At 41.8% G+C, this 20,368-nt stretch overlaps 2 protein-coding genes across 3 annotated transcripts in view; both read right to left on the bottom strand.

The window, feature by feature from the left end:
• Positions 1 to 2,160: 2,160 nt before the first annotated feature.
• On the bottom strand, positions 2,161 to 8,101 carry MUSTN1 (musculoskeletal, embryonic nuclear protein 1). The gene is made up of 3 exons (XM_054639842.2): positions 5,556 to 8,101; positions 2,700 to 2,820; positions 2,161 to 2,503 (listed from the first exon to the last, which is right to left on the bottom strand). Exons 1-3 carry the CDS (start codon positions 5,562 to 5,564, stop codon positions 2,397 to 2,399), a joined length of 237 nt encoding a protein of 78 aa, XP_054495817.1. The 5' UTR covers positions 5,565 to 8,101; the 3' UTR covers positions 2,161 to 2,396.
• A 127-nt stretch (positions 8,102 to 8,228) lies between these two features.
• Positions 8,229 to 20,368, bottom strand: part of STIMATE (STIM activating enhancer) — a 34,081-nt gene continuing 21,941 nt past the window's right edge. Inside the window, exons 5-8 of one of the 2 annotated variants that reach the window (XM_054639838.2) lie at positions 14,951 to 15,063; positions 13,988 to 14,065; positions 13,094 to 13,243; positions 8,229 to 12,232 (exon numbers count right to left, since the gene is read on the bottom strand). In XM_054639838.2, the coding sequence (XP_054495813.1) occupies positions 12,116 to 12,232; positions 13,094 to 13,243; positions 13,988 to 14,065; positions 14,951 to 15,063 (458 nt within the window). In that variant the 3' untranslated portion in view covers positions 8,229 to 12,115. The remainder of the gene's footprint in view (positions 12,233 to 13,093; positions 13,244 to 13,987; positions 14,066 to 14,950; positions 15,064 to 20,368) is intronic. The other variant, XM_054639840.2, reaches the window with a different exon arrangement.

Genomic DNA, 20,368 nt, shown 5'->3' with positions numbered 1-20,368 from the left:
CCATGTGTAAAATCACATGGATGTTAAAGAGCTGCTTTTGCTGCACAGATTTAGGCTGCAGCATCAGCTCTGCCCCTCACATTTTTTAGATGAGGTCCACATTAAAAGACAGGAAGACCAAAACCAATGCCCAGTCCTTATTGTCACACTTGGAAGCAGCACAAGTAAATGAACATGACAACATCCTGGAAATAGAGCTGTTTGCCAAATCCCACTTCTCTGGCAGATACCTTACTTGGCTTCCCTGTAGAATCCATGTGGGACACAGAGGTTTCTGTGCTTTATTAAATCAGCACCAACATATCCAAAGCAGGGTCTGAAATACAGCACCCCACCTGTCCTGCTAACAAACCTGCAGGTCAGGCCCTTGTACTGCAATAAGGAAAGTGACAACATTTTGCCCTACTTGCCCCTTGCCACCATTTCTATAACTATTGAACAACCTCCTTCCACCTTCTCAACACAGGTTAATTAAGGAGGGTTTGTTGAAACCAATGCAAAGGCAGCTCCAGTATAATCAGGGCAGGAATTTTTTCCACCGTGACTTTTTTCATGCTCTGGAAGGATCTTGGGAAAGGCTCTGCCACAGGTAAATACCTGTGAGGAGCCTGTGCTCTATGGAGAAATTGTGCCCACTAAAGTGAGGAGGTGGGGTCTTGGTTGCAAATAATAATCTTTTAAAGTGAAAAAAGCAGGGCAAAGTAATGCACCAGCAATATCTTTAAAGAAGCTTTCCCCTTAAAGCCAAAGGATTTCCTGCTGCCTTAAGTGAGCTCCTCTCCACAGTCTCTCTGGGATGGGCATTGTCTCATTTTATCTGTGTTTGGGACAAAAAAGCCAAATATGATGCATTTCATGGTGCACAGAGAACTTTGGAATCACTTTTACCTCTTAATCATGTCTAGTCTGTGTAAAATAAAAGTAGTTTCTTTAACAAAGGTGGCATCTTACCGTCTCCAGATGTGCTGCAGAGACTCAGGGTGTGTGGGAAGCATGGCAGGGGCCCACAGAGGTTCCTCTGTGTTTTAGCACAAATATCCAGCTGAGAGGAAACACTCTGGGGTTTGGGAGAAAACAGGTTTGGTGTTTAATGCAGCAAATTAAGAAGCAAACAGCATTTAAAAAAACCAGCTTCCCCTCAGAGTGTGCTGGTGTTGTACAGAGACACTCGCTGGGTTCTCATCTCCATGGTAAGGCAGGACATGGCGGCTGGGTCTGGCACCCGCTTCTCATTCGATCCAGTGGGACAGGAGGCAAAAGCCACTGGGAATGAGCTGAAATCCCTCCCTCGGTGCTGGGACACTGTGAGAGCTGGGCCTCTGCCCTCACAGCTGAGCTGCATGAAGGGAAATCATGGCATGGCTGCCCGGAAGGGTGTGAGGGGAGAGATATGGGGGAGAACTGTGAGGGGAGAGCCATGAGTGGGAAACCGTGAGGGGAACTGTGAGGGGAGAGCTGGGAGGTGGAAGCTGTGAGTGGCAAACCGTGAGCAGGAACGGTGAGGAAAGAGCTGTGAAGGGAAGCCATGAGGGAAGAGCTGTGAGTGGGAAACCGTGAGGGAAGAGCCGTGAGTGGGAACTGTGAGGGGAGCGCCGTGAGGGGAAGCCGTGAGGGGAGAGCTGTGAGTGGGAAACCGTGAGGGAAGAGCCGTGAGGGGAGCGCCGTGAGGGGAAGCCGTGAGGGGAGAGCCGTGAGTGGGAAACCGTGAGGGAAGAGCCGTGAGTGGGAAACCGTGAGGGAAGAGCTGTGAGTGGGAACTGTGAGGGGAGAGCCGTGAGTGGGAACTGTGAGGGGAGCGCTGTGAGGGGAAGCCGTGAGGGGAAGCCGTGAGGGGAAGCCGTGAGGGGAAGCCGTGAGGGGAAGCCGTGAGGGGAAGCCGTGAGGGGAGAGCCACCACCCTGTGCCACGCCACCACCCTGAGGGCCCTCGCCAAGGTGCCGCTGTAGGCAACACAGATCTGGGTGAAGTCTCCAGGTTTCTGTACTGCCCTTTTGATCAGCTCCCCCTCAGATCCCCTGCTGTGAAGAAATTACACTGATACTGTGTCATCAGGGTACTTTTTACTTGCATTTGACAGACAAAATAATCGCCTGTAGTGCCAAAGTGCCCACGGAATTAATCTGAGCTCCAAGTGAAATGAGTCACCACAGTGTGCCAAGCTGAGTCCAACAACCTTTTTTATTAAACAATTATAGCAAACATTATCCAATATATAGAAAGAAGGCATGTAATAAAAATGAACACGGACGTTTTACTCTTTGATATGAGTATATTCCCTACTTAAGGGCTTAGAGTGGAAATTAGCTACTTGAGTCTACAGTGACTTTAGTGCAAGGAACAGAAAGTTTGAAAAATGTTACAACAATCATTTTGGTGAGTCATGTCCAGCTCCACTGTCAGCCAAAGACGCTCTTGGCTGGTTCATCCTTCGGTTTTTCAAAGACTGTTTCACCTCCTGTCCGAGCCCCGCTGAATATGGAAGGTGCTGCGGAACCCATTTGTTCTTAGAAAAGAAAACCAGGAGAGACAATCAGTGAAATACCACCCAAATTCAGGGAGTCAAATTAGTGCTGCTGAAATACATATATACATTTGATAAATACTTCACTTGTCCACCAGATGAGGAACCCTTTCACTTGAAAAGGGCAATCAAGTCAATGTTTTACTCTGCTTAATTGCTTCCAATCAAGAAGACTTACCACATTGCCTCATCACTTGGTAGGTTTTAGATTTAATTTCCTGGTTTTTGGCAAGGTTTCCTCTGGCTCCTTTGAGGTCTTCCTCCTTCACTGGAGGACGCTTCTTTTTCACAGGGGCTGGCTAAGAAACAGACCTACACATGAGTATTTTGTGTACAAAGCACAGGGAACAAAGCTACCTCCACCCAAAGACTACAACATACAGAGTTGCTACACAATATTTCACCTATTTCAGTTCTGAAGTTACATACTCAACTACTTCAGATCTTCCCATAATCACAATTTCACTGCCCTTCCCAAAATCTGCTACATTCTTACTGCTCTGAAATTGTCTTTTTATTGTACAGCCTTTGAAAGAGCAATGGACTGCTTAATTAAAAAAAAAAAAAAAAAAGGAAGTTCTTAGATTTTCTCTGTCCAGCCCTGCCTGCTTATTCTGCAAGTACTGATTGGTAATTCAAGAACCTGTTCAATATTTGGAAAGGAAAAATCACTTTATTACAAAATTGGGCTTGTGCCTCAGTTAACTGACTACTTCTTTGGGAAACCAGTCAGAGAGATTCCAAATCTGGACTTGTCTTAAGTTCAAATAAACACTTGACCCATAGTTGATCATCTTAAATTTAAGGAACAAAAGGATCTGAGCACTCAACAGGGCTCTGTACTGAACACATCTGAAGCACTGGACTTGGAACCCAAAGAAGAAGGAAACCTAATACAGAAACAGATGCATCATCAGGTGGTGCACTGCTAAAGCCAAGTACTAATCTGTTCACAGTTTATTCCACTACAAGGAAATAGGGACAACATTACTTCATCAGCCTACTTTAAATTAGGACTGCCCAGTCAGACGCAACCCCACTCTGCAGCAGCCAACACCATAACCATTCCTCCATCAGTTTATTACTTCATGGATGGATTTTCAATGTCCCACCAGGCAGCCCTCATGGCAAGATTCAGGGGCACAGGGATATGATTGAGAGGAACAGAAGACCCCCACACTCCAACTCTAATTGATTTGCACACTGAAAGATCAACAACAAACTTCTCTGACCATCACTACATACACAGGCCTTCTGATATTTGGGTTCTGGCAGTGGTGGAGCCTCTCAGGCACTGCCTGTGAGGCTAAAAGCAGTTGTGGAGGGAAACAAATCCCTCAAGGCCTACAGATGGCTGGAGCAGCGAGTCCCAGGGAGCTTGCAGGGACAGCGCCTGCATGACTGGCTCCTGGACGGGTGGCCTGGCTCCACTGGAGCCTTCAGCACGATTGCTGCCTGCTGCAAATTCCTGGGAACGCTCAGAATAGCTCACTGTCAATGCCACTTGCATGTGTTGTGGGAAACAAAACATTTATGAGATCTCTGGGGAAAAAACTCATGAGTAGCCAAAGCAAGCGAGGGGAAAGGGCAGCAGCAAACCCTTCAAAATTCACAACACCTCGTGCATGGTTGTTCAGCTGGTGAGCCAAACATCCCCACAGCCAGGAGTCACCTTTCCTTCTGGAATGACAACTGGCACATGATGGGAACAGTCCCTCATGCCCATGGCCCACTCCACAGGCAGCCAACCCAGGAAGGGAAAAAGCCCTTGCTTTAAGAGCAATGTGAAATCCACAAGGATCCTTCACCCATTATTGGTAACAGACAGTAAATCTGAGGCTTCTACCCACCGGGACAAGGGAATTCCTGGGGACAGGGTGAGGAAAGGTGGCTCTTGGCATACACAAAGATACAGCCTGAGCAGAGCTCTTGAATGTCACCCAGTTATTTTAAAATAAACCGTCTCACGCTTTGATCGCAGAGGATTTTCCAGCGGGACAGTTGCTGCGGATTAGCCGGCCCCAGCTGAAGAGCAAAGCTGGTGCACAGAGAGGTTATGGTGAGCCCTGGCCAGCAGCTGCCACTGTCACAGCCCCACCACTGCTAACTGCTGCCAGAATTTCTGAGCAGGGGCTGCCAGGAGCCATTCCTGGCATGGGAGTGCAGCCTGTGCTTTACCTCCTCCTGTCACAAGACAGAAAGTGCTACTTTACAAGACATACAACTGGATTTTAAGTACAATTTTCTTTGGAGTAAAGAAAATCAGCTGAACTGAATTACTCTCTATGGCTGAAGAACTGTGCTCTCTTACTTTCTCTGCGTTCCTACTCTCCATCACACTACTCCTGTAAAACTCTCATGCTGAGGAGAGCTCTGCCAGGCACATGTAGCTTGTGATGCAAATGTAACATTTACCTGAACCTCACCATTTCTGAGTTCATTTCAAGAGCACTTTGAAAAACTGATTATTGGGGCATGCATTAAAGACAAACCATTAGTTATAAAATGAGTATAAAAGTACTGATTTTATACAAAATTTCAGTCTCAAATATCTTATCCTAACAGTTAGAATTTTCAGTCACACTCTTTTCTCCTGCATGTGAATGCCCTAAGCTTTACACAGTGACATTTCAGCACAGGCACCTCTTTGCAAAACAGAATTTCAGAATCACTGTCTGAGAAATTGTGTTAGAAAGGCAGAGATTCCTCCATCTGTGAAACATCCCAACGCAGAGCAGGGGAAAGGATTTTTCCCTTTCTACACGAATAAAAATATTTAAGGTAAACCAGAACATTTTAAAGCTAAATTAATTAACCATGTAGAGAGCAACTGCTTTCCTTCTTCACCAAATAACCCATCCTAAGTATGCATTTGTTAAAATATTTTAATCACACAAGTCACAGAGTAGAAAAGCTGAATTCACTGGTTAACGAGAGGAACTCCTAATAAGCTTTTCCAAGCGCAGCATCCAAACCAGCAGCAGGTTTGCCAGGCGCTGCTCCGAGGGCTGGCAGCGCACAGATGTCCCCGTACCTGTGACATAACTGCGGTGCTCCCTCGCTGAAATCCCTCCCAGGTCGTTCCCGACTTTGATTAAATCCAGCCCGTGAGCTCTGCGAGCGCCTGTTGTTTTCCTGGACTTATATAGAGCATGCGAGTGAAGTCACGGGCTGGCTCCTGTTCCCGCAGCAGCGGCGGGATGATTCAGGTCGGGGCAGGCTGTTGTTGTCCGAGGTTTATTCCTGGCGATGACTCGGGCGTGCAGCATTCACCGGGCTGGGCTGACGGGGGCAGCTGCGGCAGCGGGGAAGCCGGGTCCCGGCAGAGAACGCTTCCCGGGGAGTCCGCTGGGGCTCTATTTATAGCTTTAAAAGGCAATATGTGTTATGGACACAAAATTGACCCTGAACCCTCTTGGGGGAGGGAGGGATAAAAAAGAGTGGGCATTGCTTTCCCAGCAAAACAAAATATGTGTTCTCTAAAGATGATACAAACCTGAAGTCCAAAGCATAACTGTGCCCTGAATCACTTTAGCACAGGAATCTTTAACAGGAGAGTGTTCTATGTCTTTTGGAAAGCTAATAAAGTAGGGTATGGTTTTACCCTTACAGGTCTATCTCTGATCATGCTCCAGTGCTGGCTCTTACTCAACTGAGAGAGTAAAATCACTTTCTACTTCCAGCACTATCAGCAAGTTTAACCATTTCACCCACATCTGTACAGGAATAGCTTACTCAGACACAGATAAACTCAGTGTTCCCCACTGTACTTGCTGACAGCAGTAAAACCTTTCTCAGAACTTTTAATATTTGTTCTCTAAACAATTTTTTAATTAAGTAAAGCCCTGCCATCTCTGAGCATGAATTCTATTTTTCAGTACTGCGAGAGGTTTGAGTGGGAGATTGTTCCCCTTTTGGCTTTTTATATGAAATCTTTACATCATGCAAAAAAAAATATCAGCTTCTGTGACTGCACTCAACACCTACAAAGAACCAAGACTCCAGCCAGGTGGGTTAATGTGAGAAGGGCAGGCATGGCTGACCTCCAAACACCTTCCACTAGAGAGATCAACTGTTGTAGTGGTAGAAATCTGCCCTAGCCTTTCCTCAGGCTCTGCCAGTGCTTTTAGGGTACAGAAAAGCACAAGAGGTAACAAAAATTTGTTTTTCACGATGAAAACATGACATCAAACCACAGCTCCAGTGCCGTACGAGCAGGACTGTGGGATCTGTTGGCTATGAACTACTCCCCAGGCCTCCCAATGCTCAAACTGCCTTTAAGCTGAACTATTTCCAGGCCTGAGATCTTCTCCTTTATTGGGGGAATTATTTGTAGGCTAAAACGCAGCCTGGATGTTACGCCCTTAGCTATTCCTTAGCTTGATTTTCTATTTTAAACCCATGTCTTTGTAACCAGAAGAAGCATTTCTACAGAGCAGCAGTGCCCTTAGTAGGCCAACAAAACAGAAGAATAAAACATTGACCTTAGAAAAAACAGCTTTTTTTTCTATTGTACAAAGTAACAGTTCTCTACTAAGATGTTTCTCTACAGTCCCACAAGCGTCACTATTCTGACTATCTATTATGACAGGAAAATAACATTCTGCGTGTTTAAAGCAAATATTTAGAATTCAAGACACTGAACTATTATTTTCCCTTCAGCTTTCAAAATTGCTTCAGTTAATTGGTACTGCATAGTCCTCCCTCAAAAGCAACAGAGTTGTGCTTTCATAGCAATTTAATCTATACAAACAAAATCAAACCACTCATACCTTGCTTGCCATTTGGGGCAGGTGAAGTGCTTAGAGAGGCAGGCAGCACATCCTGGGGTTTCTAGAACATCCCCAAAGCCTGGAGAGCTCTGTTCTCTTCAATTCCATTTCCTAAACCAGTACTCAACAAAGGGCACAATCATATACTTGCACAGATTATGGGCTATTTTTCATCACAAAGAACCCAGCCTAAATCTACAGTTACTTAAATTTGATTAGAAATCCTGTTCACCTGGTTGAGGTCCTTAAGATCTGTTAAATGGGACACGAATGACAATGGAACAAGATGGCTCATTTATCCAACAGTGGCTATTAAAAACACAAGTTGTGATCTTCCACTGCAATAGAAATTGAGGAAAACTCCTTTGCTGGAGGAATGGTTCCAACTAAAATACGGCAATGACCATAGAGAATTAAGTGAATGTACACATGGCTGCCAAATCTCAGGGAAGATTTGACTTCTCCAGGAAAGTGCTAACAACCTCTCAGAGGACTGACACTTTAGGTAGAATGAAGATTATACTCTGAATTCCCTGAATGGGTGCAGAGGGTGTGGGGCTGCTTGGATGTGGTAGGTGAAAGTATGAAAATAACAGGGCAATGTCACAGAGGAGTTACAGAGGCAGGATTGGGTCTATCCTGTTCAGCTCCAGCCCTAAAAAAACCTTCCTCAGGAAATGGATCTGAGAGGAGCCTGCAAGGATTCTTGAACTTGTAAACAAAATTTGCAACTTAAGAACAATGGCTCTTCCTGATCAAATGGGACTTGCCATTAAGGTAAATAAATATATTGGAATGAAAATCAACATAACAGGGTGCACAATTAGAGCTGAAGTTAAAATCAAGTAGCAGAACCTGCTTCCCACAAAGCACACTATAGACACTGAAACACAGGCACTTTGAAACAGAACAAGTATAAAACAAGTGTACAAATCTGTAATAAGTCAGACTTTATTGTAAACCATTATAATGTAATTACATCAGATACCCTTAAAAGTTTAAGGTAACACCACTGATTAAACAATATGGTCCAAACAGAGGGCAGCAGAATACAGCTGTTGGTTTTGCTCACATTGGCTATACTCTGAATTTACTTACAAACAAACCCCACATTCAGTTTGAGATGGATACCCACACAAGACAAAAACACCTACAAAAGAGTCCCTTTTTTAAAGATACTGCAGTTTTACTTTGTAAAACCATAGTAGTAATTTTCAGTAATTGAACTGGAAACTTCACCTAAAAAAGTTTGCACGCCTATGCTGTAGATGTACTCTGACTTGGTGTGGCTGAATTTATTAGCTTTCACTACTGGTTTCTCCTGTAAAAAGCACAGCAAAGTTGCAAACACGGGTTAGTCAAGCACAGTGGCAGAGATTCCTTGTGATGCTCAGCTCTGAGCAGAGCGGGAGAGCCCGGGCCCCCCTCCCCAGGCTCGGCAGGGATCAGAGCAGACACCTGCCCGAGGGGATCACTTTGCATTGCTCTAATTTGCAACTCAGTTTCTGAGTTTTCCCTGAAGAAAAGCTATAGTACATTTTAGTTAGTAACATTAACAGACAGCATTCACCTACTTAAAGTAAGACAAGGGGACTTGAACATATTGAAGCCAGAACTTGGAAACCACATACTAGACAACACCAGTGTTTTAAGTTTATGCAGATGTGTCACAGGTCAGATACTAGGAACAGTTAATGTATTTAGGTTGACCACTCGTGGTAAATTCCATCTCCACCAATATTTGTGTCTCTTCTCTAAGTTATAATCCCTTCCTCTTACTTTGGCATTCACTACATAGCTTATTTTCATTAAACAGAATCCTATTTTCTAAGCACAGCCTGAATTAAACCTTTGCTATGAGCTGTCCTGAAGTACATTTGCCAGGCAGAAATCTGAGTGACAACTGGAGGATAATACAAACATGGTGTTGCAATCTCACACTGGATCAACTCTTTATGAAAAGTCCATTTCAGACTGTACTGCCAATACATTTTAACAAGTGGTAAGACACAGTGAAGCACTAAAGCACACACTCCCTGCTCACACATGCAAGCCTGTCAGACAAAAGGACTTGTTCCTACTCATAATTACTGCAAGAATTTCAATTTTTACCTTACAGAGAGGAAAACGGCTAGTTTTATATTTTCCATCTCTTTCACAATGGTAACAAAGAATGTATAGATAAAAAACCCCCAGATTTTGTTACTTACCTAAAATTCTGAATAGAATTATTGTCTTAGTAGAGAATTTAATTTTTTCCCCTCTGAAGGTTGCTCCTCCTGTTACTATTGTGGTATTTAAAATACTTCTGTGTCTTTGGATCATAGTGCTTTACTACATCATCTTGCCAGGCATATCTATATCTCACAAGAAGAGACATTTAAGCACTTAAGACATGAGAAATTAGGCATTCAGAACCTTTTCTATAACCACCTTCAAGAAACTGCTCCGTAGCACTTCATACTGTTTTGTACTTGGTCAATAAGCTTGAGGTCTGCTCAAAAGAAATATTTTTACATGATTAAGGCCATAATTTTATACTGACACTTCACAGACTAAACATGAGACTAGAATCATTTTGATAATTGAAGTAACTGGAGGAGGGAAAAGGAAGATAAGATGCAAGCTGGCACAGTTAAATTTGTGTGCGCTGCTCAGTTATCTCAGCTGGCGAGGACAGCCATGCTCTGCACTGGGACGTAGCACATGTTCAGTAGCTTTAGTTTACTATCTGAAACAGAACAAATCCTATGCTAAAATAATAAATGCTGACAATTGTGACAAGAGCCAGCCCTAGCTCTTAAATCCCTTTGGAAAAGTGAGCTGTAGGAGACTATTCTGTTGATGAATTCCTTGAAGTACTGTGCTTTTGGAGATTGCGCCGGCCCAGTGGTCAATAGTCAAGAGAAGATGCGAGTGATACAATCAATAAAAAACCCCACACCCCCCAAACCAGAGGCAACACTGATTAGGGACATTTCCCCATCCCCACCCCCCCATGTCAAAAGAAACCAGGTAAGCTTCCACTGTCATTAGTCTCTAGATTTAGTCTAAAGGAAACACTAGTACTGTAACTTATTGCAGTTCTTACGTTTCAGTGCACAGTAGCAAAGGTCAGTGGCTCAACTAAAACCTTGGGTTTGGTAAATGTCCCTTTGAGCTGGCTGGACACCCTGAGGTGTCAGAGCATCGTGTCCCCTTGGCAGCCACCAGGAAAAGGGATGCTGGAATAGTGAAAGTAAGCACGGGAGCGCACAGTTCAGTATTTACTAAGGCCCAGTTAAGTGGTCTGGATAATAAATCACATTAAGACCTAGTAAATCTATAAAAAAATGTAAAAAATCTTAAAAAGTTCTGAGCAGTTTTCCAATGAAACTGGTTTAAGGCTTGGAATTTTTCTGGTGTCCAGGTACTGCAACAGATTTGCATTCAAGGTCTGTTGTCACCTCTTTGACACATTGCCTTGTCCTGCACAAGGTTTAGCTAAGCAAGGAAAGCTGTCAGAAACAATCATTTAGAAAATATGCAAAGCAAAAGGATATCACTGAAAATATGTCTGCTAGGTTTCAGATCACTACGTGCTCTCAATTATCAGAAGAGACACTGAAAATCTCAGAAATGCCGTGGTAAAAACTGCACTGTATCCCTTGGGGTTGTTCTTTTACTATTGAAGGATAATGAGACTTTATGGCAAATAAATAGGAGAAATTTTGTTGTTGCTGTTGCTGTTAAGCACATTAAGTAGAAGATTGCTTTTCCAACAAAAAAAAAAAAAGGACAGAATTGTATTTGCAATATTGTAGCACAACTGCTATAATCAGATGACAGTCCTGTACTGCAGGCCCTATAATAGGAAAAGTATCAGAAATGTTCCATTTCTTTTGGGTCATTTGAGAGGTATGCACAAGAGACTTGCAGAAAAACAAATAATTAGAGTATCCATAGATACTCATTTCACAAATAACTTATCACAATGGATTTTTGTTATACACTAAAGTGCACCTTTGTCAAATATGCAAACACCACCTCCTACTGAAAAAGGTATTTTCAAATTATGTGGTCAAGAGCACACACAGGACTGCATTTTCTAGTGATATTTGGTGACTTCAGCAGTGACAGAGAGCTTTTCCCTTTGCAATTCCTTTGTCTTAAATCAGGAGACAAGGATAAATAAGATTTTCACTACAAATCTTTTGACCTGCTCTGCACAAAAAAGGGAACGGTACCCATTTCTCTGATAAAGAGAATCTTTAAATACAACTGTATGAAAATATAACTTAAATATAAAATAGTCAGATAGATTTGAGAAGACTTGGAAAAAAATCTTTGTTCCACCTATTAGTTCCATAGGTACCCGGTAGCAAGTAAACATTTGTACTTAAAAAAATAATGTTAAGTTACAGCTTGTAACCATAAACTATTCTGCTCTAGGAATTATGCTGCAAAAGCCAGTTTTAGTAATAAAACACACTCCTTTAACTTAGTCAACTCTGACGCCTTTTTGAGAACTCCATACACTGTCCCATCAGTAACTGAAAGTGAAAGATTCTGTATCTGTTCTCTCTGATCTTCTCTGACACCTCCCACACGAATCCTCAGTGACTCGTCCATTTCCCACACATGATGAGGAGATGTTCTTGCATAACTGGTCAGTGTGTTTGTAGTGCAACTGAACTGGAAGTCTTCCAACTGCTTTGCCTCCTGTTGGTAGACCTTGCTTCTAAGTCAGTTTGTATGAAAAGGGAGATGCAATTGCAACATTAAACCCCACTGACAGAAGTTTTTGCCATGAAACCTGCAAGTCCACAGGCCAAGGAATGTGTCATACAGGCAGACCAAAGCGATGCTTCTTCTTCTTGATGGGCTTCAAGTTGGTCAGTCTGCGCAGGTCCTCCTCAGCATCCGACTCCTCCATCTCATCATCTGCTGAAATAAGGATCTAAAAACAAATTACAGCTTCTGAGCACATGGAGCAGTCACACTCCTTCTTTCTACTTTTAAATTTTACTTTTTTATGCTTGCAAAGTACCTTATTATTTGCTCAGGAAAGAGCTTAGAACACAATTAGGATTTACTGCCACATCATTGTAGATACTATCAGAAACCTCCAGTAAATTTTGCAGAAGGATGGATGCATATTAATCTCACTATAGCCCACTGATTCTGAACCCAAAGAGTGATGCCACAACAGTGGAGGCAGCCTGAGAGAATATTTAAGGTCCTGATCCACACTGGTAACAAGGTAGTCACATAACCTGACAAACCCCATATAAATAGCACTGTTTATCACACAGAAAAGTTACATTAACTTTCTAAAGCTAAACTGACTCACCTTCAAATAAACCACCCATCTTTCAGCTGAACTAAAAAACTGCTCACTTAATGTAATTTAGAATAACGTTATGCTAAGGCAGCTATGTAAATAATTCTCAAAAATCAGGTCAGTTGCCTCCACCAGCTCCCTCTCACTTTAAGCTATTAACCTCTCTTTGAATTAGAATTGTCTGTTAGTTTTGTATTCCCTGTAAGGCTTTTTTTAGAAGCACTTGCAGCACAGCTCACCCGTGGTATTTACATATACTATTGTGTCTGCCTGCCCATCTGCAAGGAAATTAACTGCCAGAGTGGTACAACAATGACTTTTTCCTTAACTGGTTCTCATCTGCCAATGCCAGGAGCTACTGCTAGAGGTACACGCTCAGCAAATCAAAATTAAGTTGACAGTGCCACAATGAAATCAGTATCAGGAGGGATGCACTGGATTGATATTGCATTAACTGCAATAATTAACTCTACATACTTCTGACTCTGACTCCTCATGTGATGCTGCTCTCCTGTATCGGACTTTGCTTCCATTTCTTGAATCTTGTCCTGCTTCCTTTTCTTCAAGTTTAGCTTTTGTCTTCCCTTTCTTCATAAGGAAATTATCTACTACCCAGAACATTAACGCCTGTTAAAAAGAAGGGAAAAGCAAAGTTCAGCTTTCTTCAGAGTAGAAGGAAGGTCCAAATACTGACCAAATAAACTTGAAAATAATTCTCAATTGGCTAAATCTTGTGTAGGCACAGTGTCACATATCTTATTACACCTTTCAGGAATGCTCTAGAAATCCAGCTACTTTATCCCTTTGTGGAAGAGAAGGAAATCAGAAAAGTAGTGACTATTCACAGTGATTGTATATTAACTCTTCATGTAGCAATGCTTTACCAGCAGTTATTACGTGCAAGGACACCCTCTGGCTCTGGCTCTAATCCCTAAATCCCTGATTGCTGCAAGAGTGTACTTTGGGAAGGATGACTGCACACTTGCCCTTTTCCTCTGCTCCACCACTGCCAGCTGCCATTAGCCATGGTCAGACACAGGATACTTCACAGGATGTCTGTCCTTAGACCAACTGCTTCCTGAAGCAAATTTCACTGTAATTTTATAATCTCTGTGTCAGACAATCTACTGAAGTCATCAGGCCAAAGGGGTCTATGAGGCATTTCTGCCCCTCTCCTGAACCTGGTTCTTTTGCTCCATATGGATTTCAGCTTTGTAAAATGTACATAACCAGACAATTTACCCATTCTTTAGCAGCCCTTAAATTAACTTAAGCACCAAGGTACAGAATGGTTTCAGGACCAATGTTAATTAATGAACACATGGCAGGAGGATACCCAAGTAAGCATCTCATGAAGTGAGTGGTACTAACGTTAACAAAGAAGGGAACTATCAGCATGACGATGGCCAGCTCCAGCTGGGGGTTCTCTATGGGGTTCAATAAAGCCACCTGTGGAAAGAAAAGGACTGAGTTCAGCTCACAGCAGTATGTGCACCCAACTGGCTTAGGCAGGGCAATGTTCATGTACAAGCTAATGTGACAGAAATAATGCAGGAGAACCAAAAAAGGGCAGCTTTGAGAAAAGCTAAGTATTTAGGACAGCTCATAAATTACCACAGATAAGTAAGTGGGGCTGACAAGAAACTTATCTCTGTCATTTTTGTTTACAGAAGTCTGAGGAGATGCATAAGAATCATCTTGAACATTTCAGAGCCACTCCCAAGGAACATGTAGAACCATCTTTAGGAAATTTAAACAGAGCAGAGTTTTACAAAATACACAGTAAGGAGAACAGAGTTCCCAAAGTAGTCCAGGGCATACAATAGAGCTAACTGGTTTTAATGGGCAATATCAGCACCACTTTGAATATCTGGTTGCACAGAGTCCATCAAAATAAAGGTTAATCCAGTCAGCACCAGTGGATTCACTAATCCACCACGAATTTCTAAAAGTCTACACTTAAAACCTATCAACAAGGTCAGGCAAAGAGAATTCTTCAAAATACTACAAGAATACAAAATGGGCAAGAATTAGAGTTAAGAAAAGAAAGAAGCACTTAGTAGTTTCAAGGGTAATTTAGACATGGAGATAGAATTAAATTTTGGATTTTTCAGTTTACAAAAAACCCTCCAAATACAATATGGTATTTCTGGCAATGGATAAAGGTCTCATTAGCAGTATCCCAATTAAACTAAAGAACACAACACTACTACAGAGTTAATTGGCAATGAGTGTAGACAATCATGATGCTTGAGCCAAACCAATAAACACAGCTGGAAGTCTTTACAGCTTCCACCTAAAATTCACTTGTCTGTAAATGCTGTAAAAACCAACCTCTTTCCACTGAGGTATAAGCAGCACTATGATGATGATGGTTTTCTCAAATGTCATAATCATTATGTACAGAGCACACTGGCCCATCCAAGCACTGCACTGCAGGGGGTCACCTGCAAGAAAGAAGAAAGGTTCAATATATGCATAGGTTTGATTTACTTCATAGTAAACATCTTAAAAAAGCAGTATTGGAAGAGACAGCAGGGCAGCTAAATCCTCCAGAAGTGCCTTCTCCAATTCCTTCAGTGCTGTTCCTTCCCCTCCCTCTGCCTCACCCCAGCTTTCAAATAGTATCACAAACTGAATATAAAAGGACTTTGTCCCATCCAGCAGTACCTGTAATATGCTCATACTGTTCCATATAATCTGATGAAAGCAAGACAGATAAACTTTCATTGTGTTTCTCCTCATATTGTTAACTTTTGATCCTCTATCATGACATATTAAGTGTCTTAAAGGAGAAAATCTGAGGAAAATGTGGCTGGGGAAAACACATTTCCCTTCAGTCTAAGTAGAACTTAGATTTCCACCATTGTCTCTAGGCTACCTTAAAGATATTTTTCATCTCTACAAAGTGAGTTACCATAAGTAACCAACTGAAGGTGCAAGAGCTGCTATAAAAAATTAAGCTGAATAAAAAATTAGGATCATATTGTAGCTCCAATGTGAAAGGGTGCAGCAGGTGCACTCAACAGAGTGAAAACCTGAGTGCATGAAGTTATCTGCCAGGACAGAAAGAAGACCACAAATATTTGAACAGGAAAACTTAAGCACACAATTAGACTCTTTGAAAGAAGGCAGAGAAAGAAAAAGAAGACAAAAAAAGGGGGAAAAAAAAGAGGATTGGTAAGCCTAACAAGCTTTACAGGTGAGTTTGAAGCTGCACTTCACCAGAAAACAAAAGCAAGCTCTGGAGAGGGGTGACAGATTTTTAGTCTTTGCAGCAGCCTCTGCAATCTCTTCAAAGGCAGCTCCAAACTCTTAGCCTGGGGATGAATAATGTGCAATGGAAAATCAGATGCCTTAATGTGTTTGTAATGCATAATGGACAGTTGCTGCTTCCTTTTCTGGAACACTCCTGAAAGGCTTTCAGTATTAATACTTGGTAATACTCTGAGACTGAGGGTTTACTGCTGAAATGCTACACAGAGAAATGGATAAATTAGACTGGAGTCCAAAACAACAAATACTTCCTAAGCAAGTTTTACAGGATGAGTTTCTGATCAACACTCAACAGTCTGAGAGGAAAGCAATTAAAATGCTCAAGTTTTACAATTAAATATTGCAGTTGCAGCTTCTCTTGTAAAAACCCAGAGAGTTAGAATTTTAAAGGGAAAACATCAGTAAGTCAGAGTCAAGCAACTGTGATTCTTCTGAAGATACAAGGCCTGAATTAGGTTTGAGAATTACATTTTAGCAATTAATTTCTATACTCCCCATTTTTATTAGCATTCTCTAGTTTTTCTCACTAATTAGCAAATATTAAAAAAATAATCTAGCTTTAGCTATAGCCCTACTATTGAAATGAACAGTTTATTCTAATCTCTTTTCCAATATTTATTTCATTCCTAACAGCAAAGACAGTGAAAACAATTTTGCATCTTTTGCAACTCTCAGGAGATTTTGTACATGCAAAAACTGTGAAACTCCATATTAAAAGTGCTGTGTACTCTCACCAATGAATGCTTTGTTCCACAATGTTTCTGTGGGGAGTGATGCTGGTTTCTTTGGGGTTTTATTTTGGGACATGACTGAAATTAGAAGTTGTATATATTAAAATTCTACTTGAGGATTTTTGTGTGCCCTACTGCACCTACAAAATTATCTCAGCTATAATTACAAGTGGGGGACAACAGGGATGCTGCCTACTTTGAATTTAGCAAGTCTTTTGACAGTGCCCCAGCAGTATCCTAGAAGAAAGGTGGGAAGATACAGACTGGGTGGGTGAAGATACAATTCTGATATGAAGGAAAAAAAGCTTTCACAGTGAGAGTGGTTAAATCTACTGGAGTAGGTTGTTTAGATAAAGATGTTCTTAAATCCTAAACCATGGAGAAATTAAAAACTGACTGGACCATGCCCTGAACAACCCACTTCAGTTTTGAAGTTAATCCTGCTTTGAGCAAGAGGTTGGATTATATGGAGTTCCTTTCTAACCAATTTTTTCTATGGTTTTATAAGCCATGAAATTCAAATTAATAACATCACCACATCCAGAAGGTGCTCCAAAGAGCACCTTCAGACATTTGTACATTCAGAGGTTCTGTACACAAACCCAAATTAGAACTTTAATGTTAATGTTGAAGCCATAAAGCTCTAATTTAATTTCTGAAGTCTCTTACAGTCATCTCTTGAATTCTGATTTTATACTTGTCACATATAAAATAATCCAGCAAATTACTGGAAATCTTGCTAGTGCAAGAAAAGCAAATAAAGAATGAAACTGAAAAGTTTTGAATCCTCTGCAGTGACAACTGTAGCAGCATTTTTGGAAAATGCTGGGCAATGCTGAAGTAGTCTATACTTGTATCTGCCACTGCCATCAGGGGCTTTGTAGAAGTATGTTTAGAAACAGTTCTTGAACCCAATACCTGCTATTCCTCTACCCTGTAACTTCCTTCTGTTCTTCAGATCCTGAAATTTTTTTCTTGAGAAAATGCCAACTCACAGAACTACACCAAAGTAAATTTTAAATGGTTTTGAAGGCAGAGCTAGCTACCCCACATGGCTATAAGTAAGTTGCTCTGCAAGGGGCAAATGAAGAGCTGGAGGAAAAAGATGCATCAAATACAATTTCTGAGCTCTGCCATGGAGAGGCAAAGCCAAGGAAAGAGGCCACAGCACAATTCAGTTGCCAGTGGAGTTTATAATCACCAGGAGGGATTTATCACCTGTCTTCTACTTGCAGCAGCTAAAGTAGCTCAAGACAAGAAGGGAAGGAGAATGCAGGGAACATTCTTTTCAGTACAGATCATAACTGCTTTTCTCTTCTTTACACACTCAAATATATTAACTGATTCTGCACTTCTATTAAAATCCAACTGCTGAAGTAATGAATCTGAGAATATAAAACCATAGATATGAAGACAAATCCAATAAAATTAAAAATTCTGATGTAAAAAAGCCCTTGAGGGAGCATCGTGGCCCTTTGTTCATAAATCAGACTGCAGTGCTGTTTTGCTGTACAAACAGCCACCATTTATAAATGCTGATATTTTGGTAACCATTCCTTCCCTGAGGCATTTATGCTTAAAAACTATCCTCCATATAAAGAAAAGGCTTTTAAAACCAGCAGGACACTGCTATTTTTGTGACAACTTCAAGTAATGAATCACCAGGGATCAAGTAATAGAGCTAAGAAGGGAAATGAGCTCACAGTGAGAACTAACTTGAGACAAACGATTATTTAGGCTCTAGAAACACAAACATCACTCAGTCACAAGAAGAGACCTGCCTGGGGGTGGAAGGAGGGCTCCTGTTTGTTTTCCCACATTTACAAACAAACTGAAATCACACTGATCTCCAAGCTGAGGACATGACTCTACTACTCCAGATAAAATGCTCCAAGACTCTGATGCTCTTCAGTGAACCATGGGGTGGAGAAGAGAGGAGATGTGTGGAGAAGGCTCCAGGGTGACCTTATTGCAGCATTTCAGTACCTGAGGGGGCTCCAGGAGAGCTGGACTGTGGAAAAGGCTACGGAGCAAGAGGACAAGGGGGAATGGCTGCCCAATGCCAGAGGGCAGGGTCAGATGGGATATTGGGAAGGAATTGTTCCCTGGCAGGGTGGGCAGGACCTGGCACAGGGTGCCCAGAGCAGCTGGGGCTGCCCCTGGATCCCTGGCAGTGCCCAAGGCCAGGCTGGATGGGGCTTGGGGCCACCTGGGATAGAGGAAGGTGCCCCTGTCTATGGCAGGGGGTGGAACAAGATGGGCTTTGAGTTCTCTTCCAAACCAAACCACTCTGTGATTCTGTGCAGCACATTCCATATTGAACTTTAAAATCCCAAGTTCTAAACACACTTGCAACCCCACAGAACTGCATTTTTGTCTCCTCTTTCACCTTACTTTATTTTAAAAAATCTTACAAAAAATAACAGTGTTCTTTGGGTCAAACTGAAAAATATTAAATAAACTGGTGATAGGAGGGTTTTCACTTCAGGAACACCAGAGACACTTAAAAGAAGATGACAGCAAATGATCCAATGCAACTTGTCCTTTTAGATGGGATTTCTTACAGAGGGCTAACCTTACTGCACTTACTTAGTTTTAGCCAAAACAACTTTCCATCTGCTCTCTAATTCTCTTTATACCAGAAGCCTTTCTCACATGATTAATGGAAATGCAGATTTGCAATATGCTTTAAAACAGTCCTGACAATAGCTTGATTAAAAACCCAACACACTAAGGGCAGGACAGCACATTAATAAAGATGCAGAAAAGAAAGTTAGTGACTAATTAAATTAGCTGATACTAGTGAGAACAACTAACAAAAGAGGGTTTATGCAATTTCATACATCACTTACATACACACACAGAGGAGAATACTCAATAAACAGGTTCAGGTGTTTCAGATCTCCTAATTCAAAGTGACAGTACTGGAGCAGCCACAGACCATCTCCAAAGCACTACACAAGTTCATCTGTTGATTTTAAGAGCTTAATCACTGCAGTCAGAAATGCCTCATAACTGAAATAGACCTGGGTTCATTTGAAAGTCAGTAAGAAATAGAGCAATTTCAGGGGAGTGAATATACTCCCCACATCTCCCCACCCACAGACTGCTTACTGTTGAAAAAACATTAAAATGGGAAAGGACAACAGATTACACAAAAAAAAATTCAAAATGTTATTAGGGAGAAATAAAATCTAATATCTGACATGATTACAAACACCTACCTATAACTGTAATAGATACACCTTTTTTTTCCCTCTAAGAGGAAACTCAAGTTTTATATGGGCTGAAAGCTGCTCAAACATCTTCAAAGGGCTTCAAGCCAAACCAGCAATCAGAAAAGGGGGCTCTGGGCAAGAGGTCTCCTCACCTCCTTCCTTGTCCCTTTGCCTTCCCTGGACATTGGTGCTTACCTAATCCCTTAGAGACACGAGCCTGGGACTAATCTGGAGGAACTATTTACTTCTCTTACATCAAGTGAAGTTTTGATGGTTTAGCTCTCTTGGTCAATTCCCTGAAGAGTCAGATATGCACCAGTCCAAGGAAAATAGTGGAAATACTGGACTGTGGCTCGTGGGATAAAAGCAGACAAGCAGTGTTGTGGCAGTGCTGATTTAAACAGCTTAAGTGGCCATAAACTGTACCCTAAAAGATACACATTAAATCTCTATAAATCTAACATGCCCTGATGGCATAGGCAGTTATTTCTAAGTTGCTTGTTATCATATCTAAACCTCTGACATTA

This window comes from Agelaius phoeniceus, chromosome 11 (assembly GCF_051311805.1).
Source record: "Agelaius phoeniceus isolate bAgePho1 chromosome 11, bAgePho1.hap1, whole genome shotgun sequence".
Lineage (NCBI taxonomy): Eukaryota > Metazoa > Chordata > Aves > Passeriformes > Icteridae > Agelaius > Agelaius phoeniceus.
This window is presented reverse-complemented; position numbering and strand designations above follow the sequence as displayed.

Bases quoted from the DNA above. Each gene is read 5' to 3' on its own strand.
- MUSTN1 (XM_054639842.2), bottom strand. The intron at 2,504-2,699 runs GTAAGTCTTCTT...TTCTTTTCTAAG, and splicing joins CCAAGTGATGAGGCAATGTG to AACAAATGGGTTCCGCAGCA.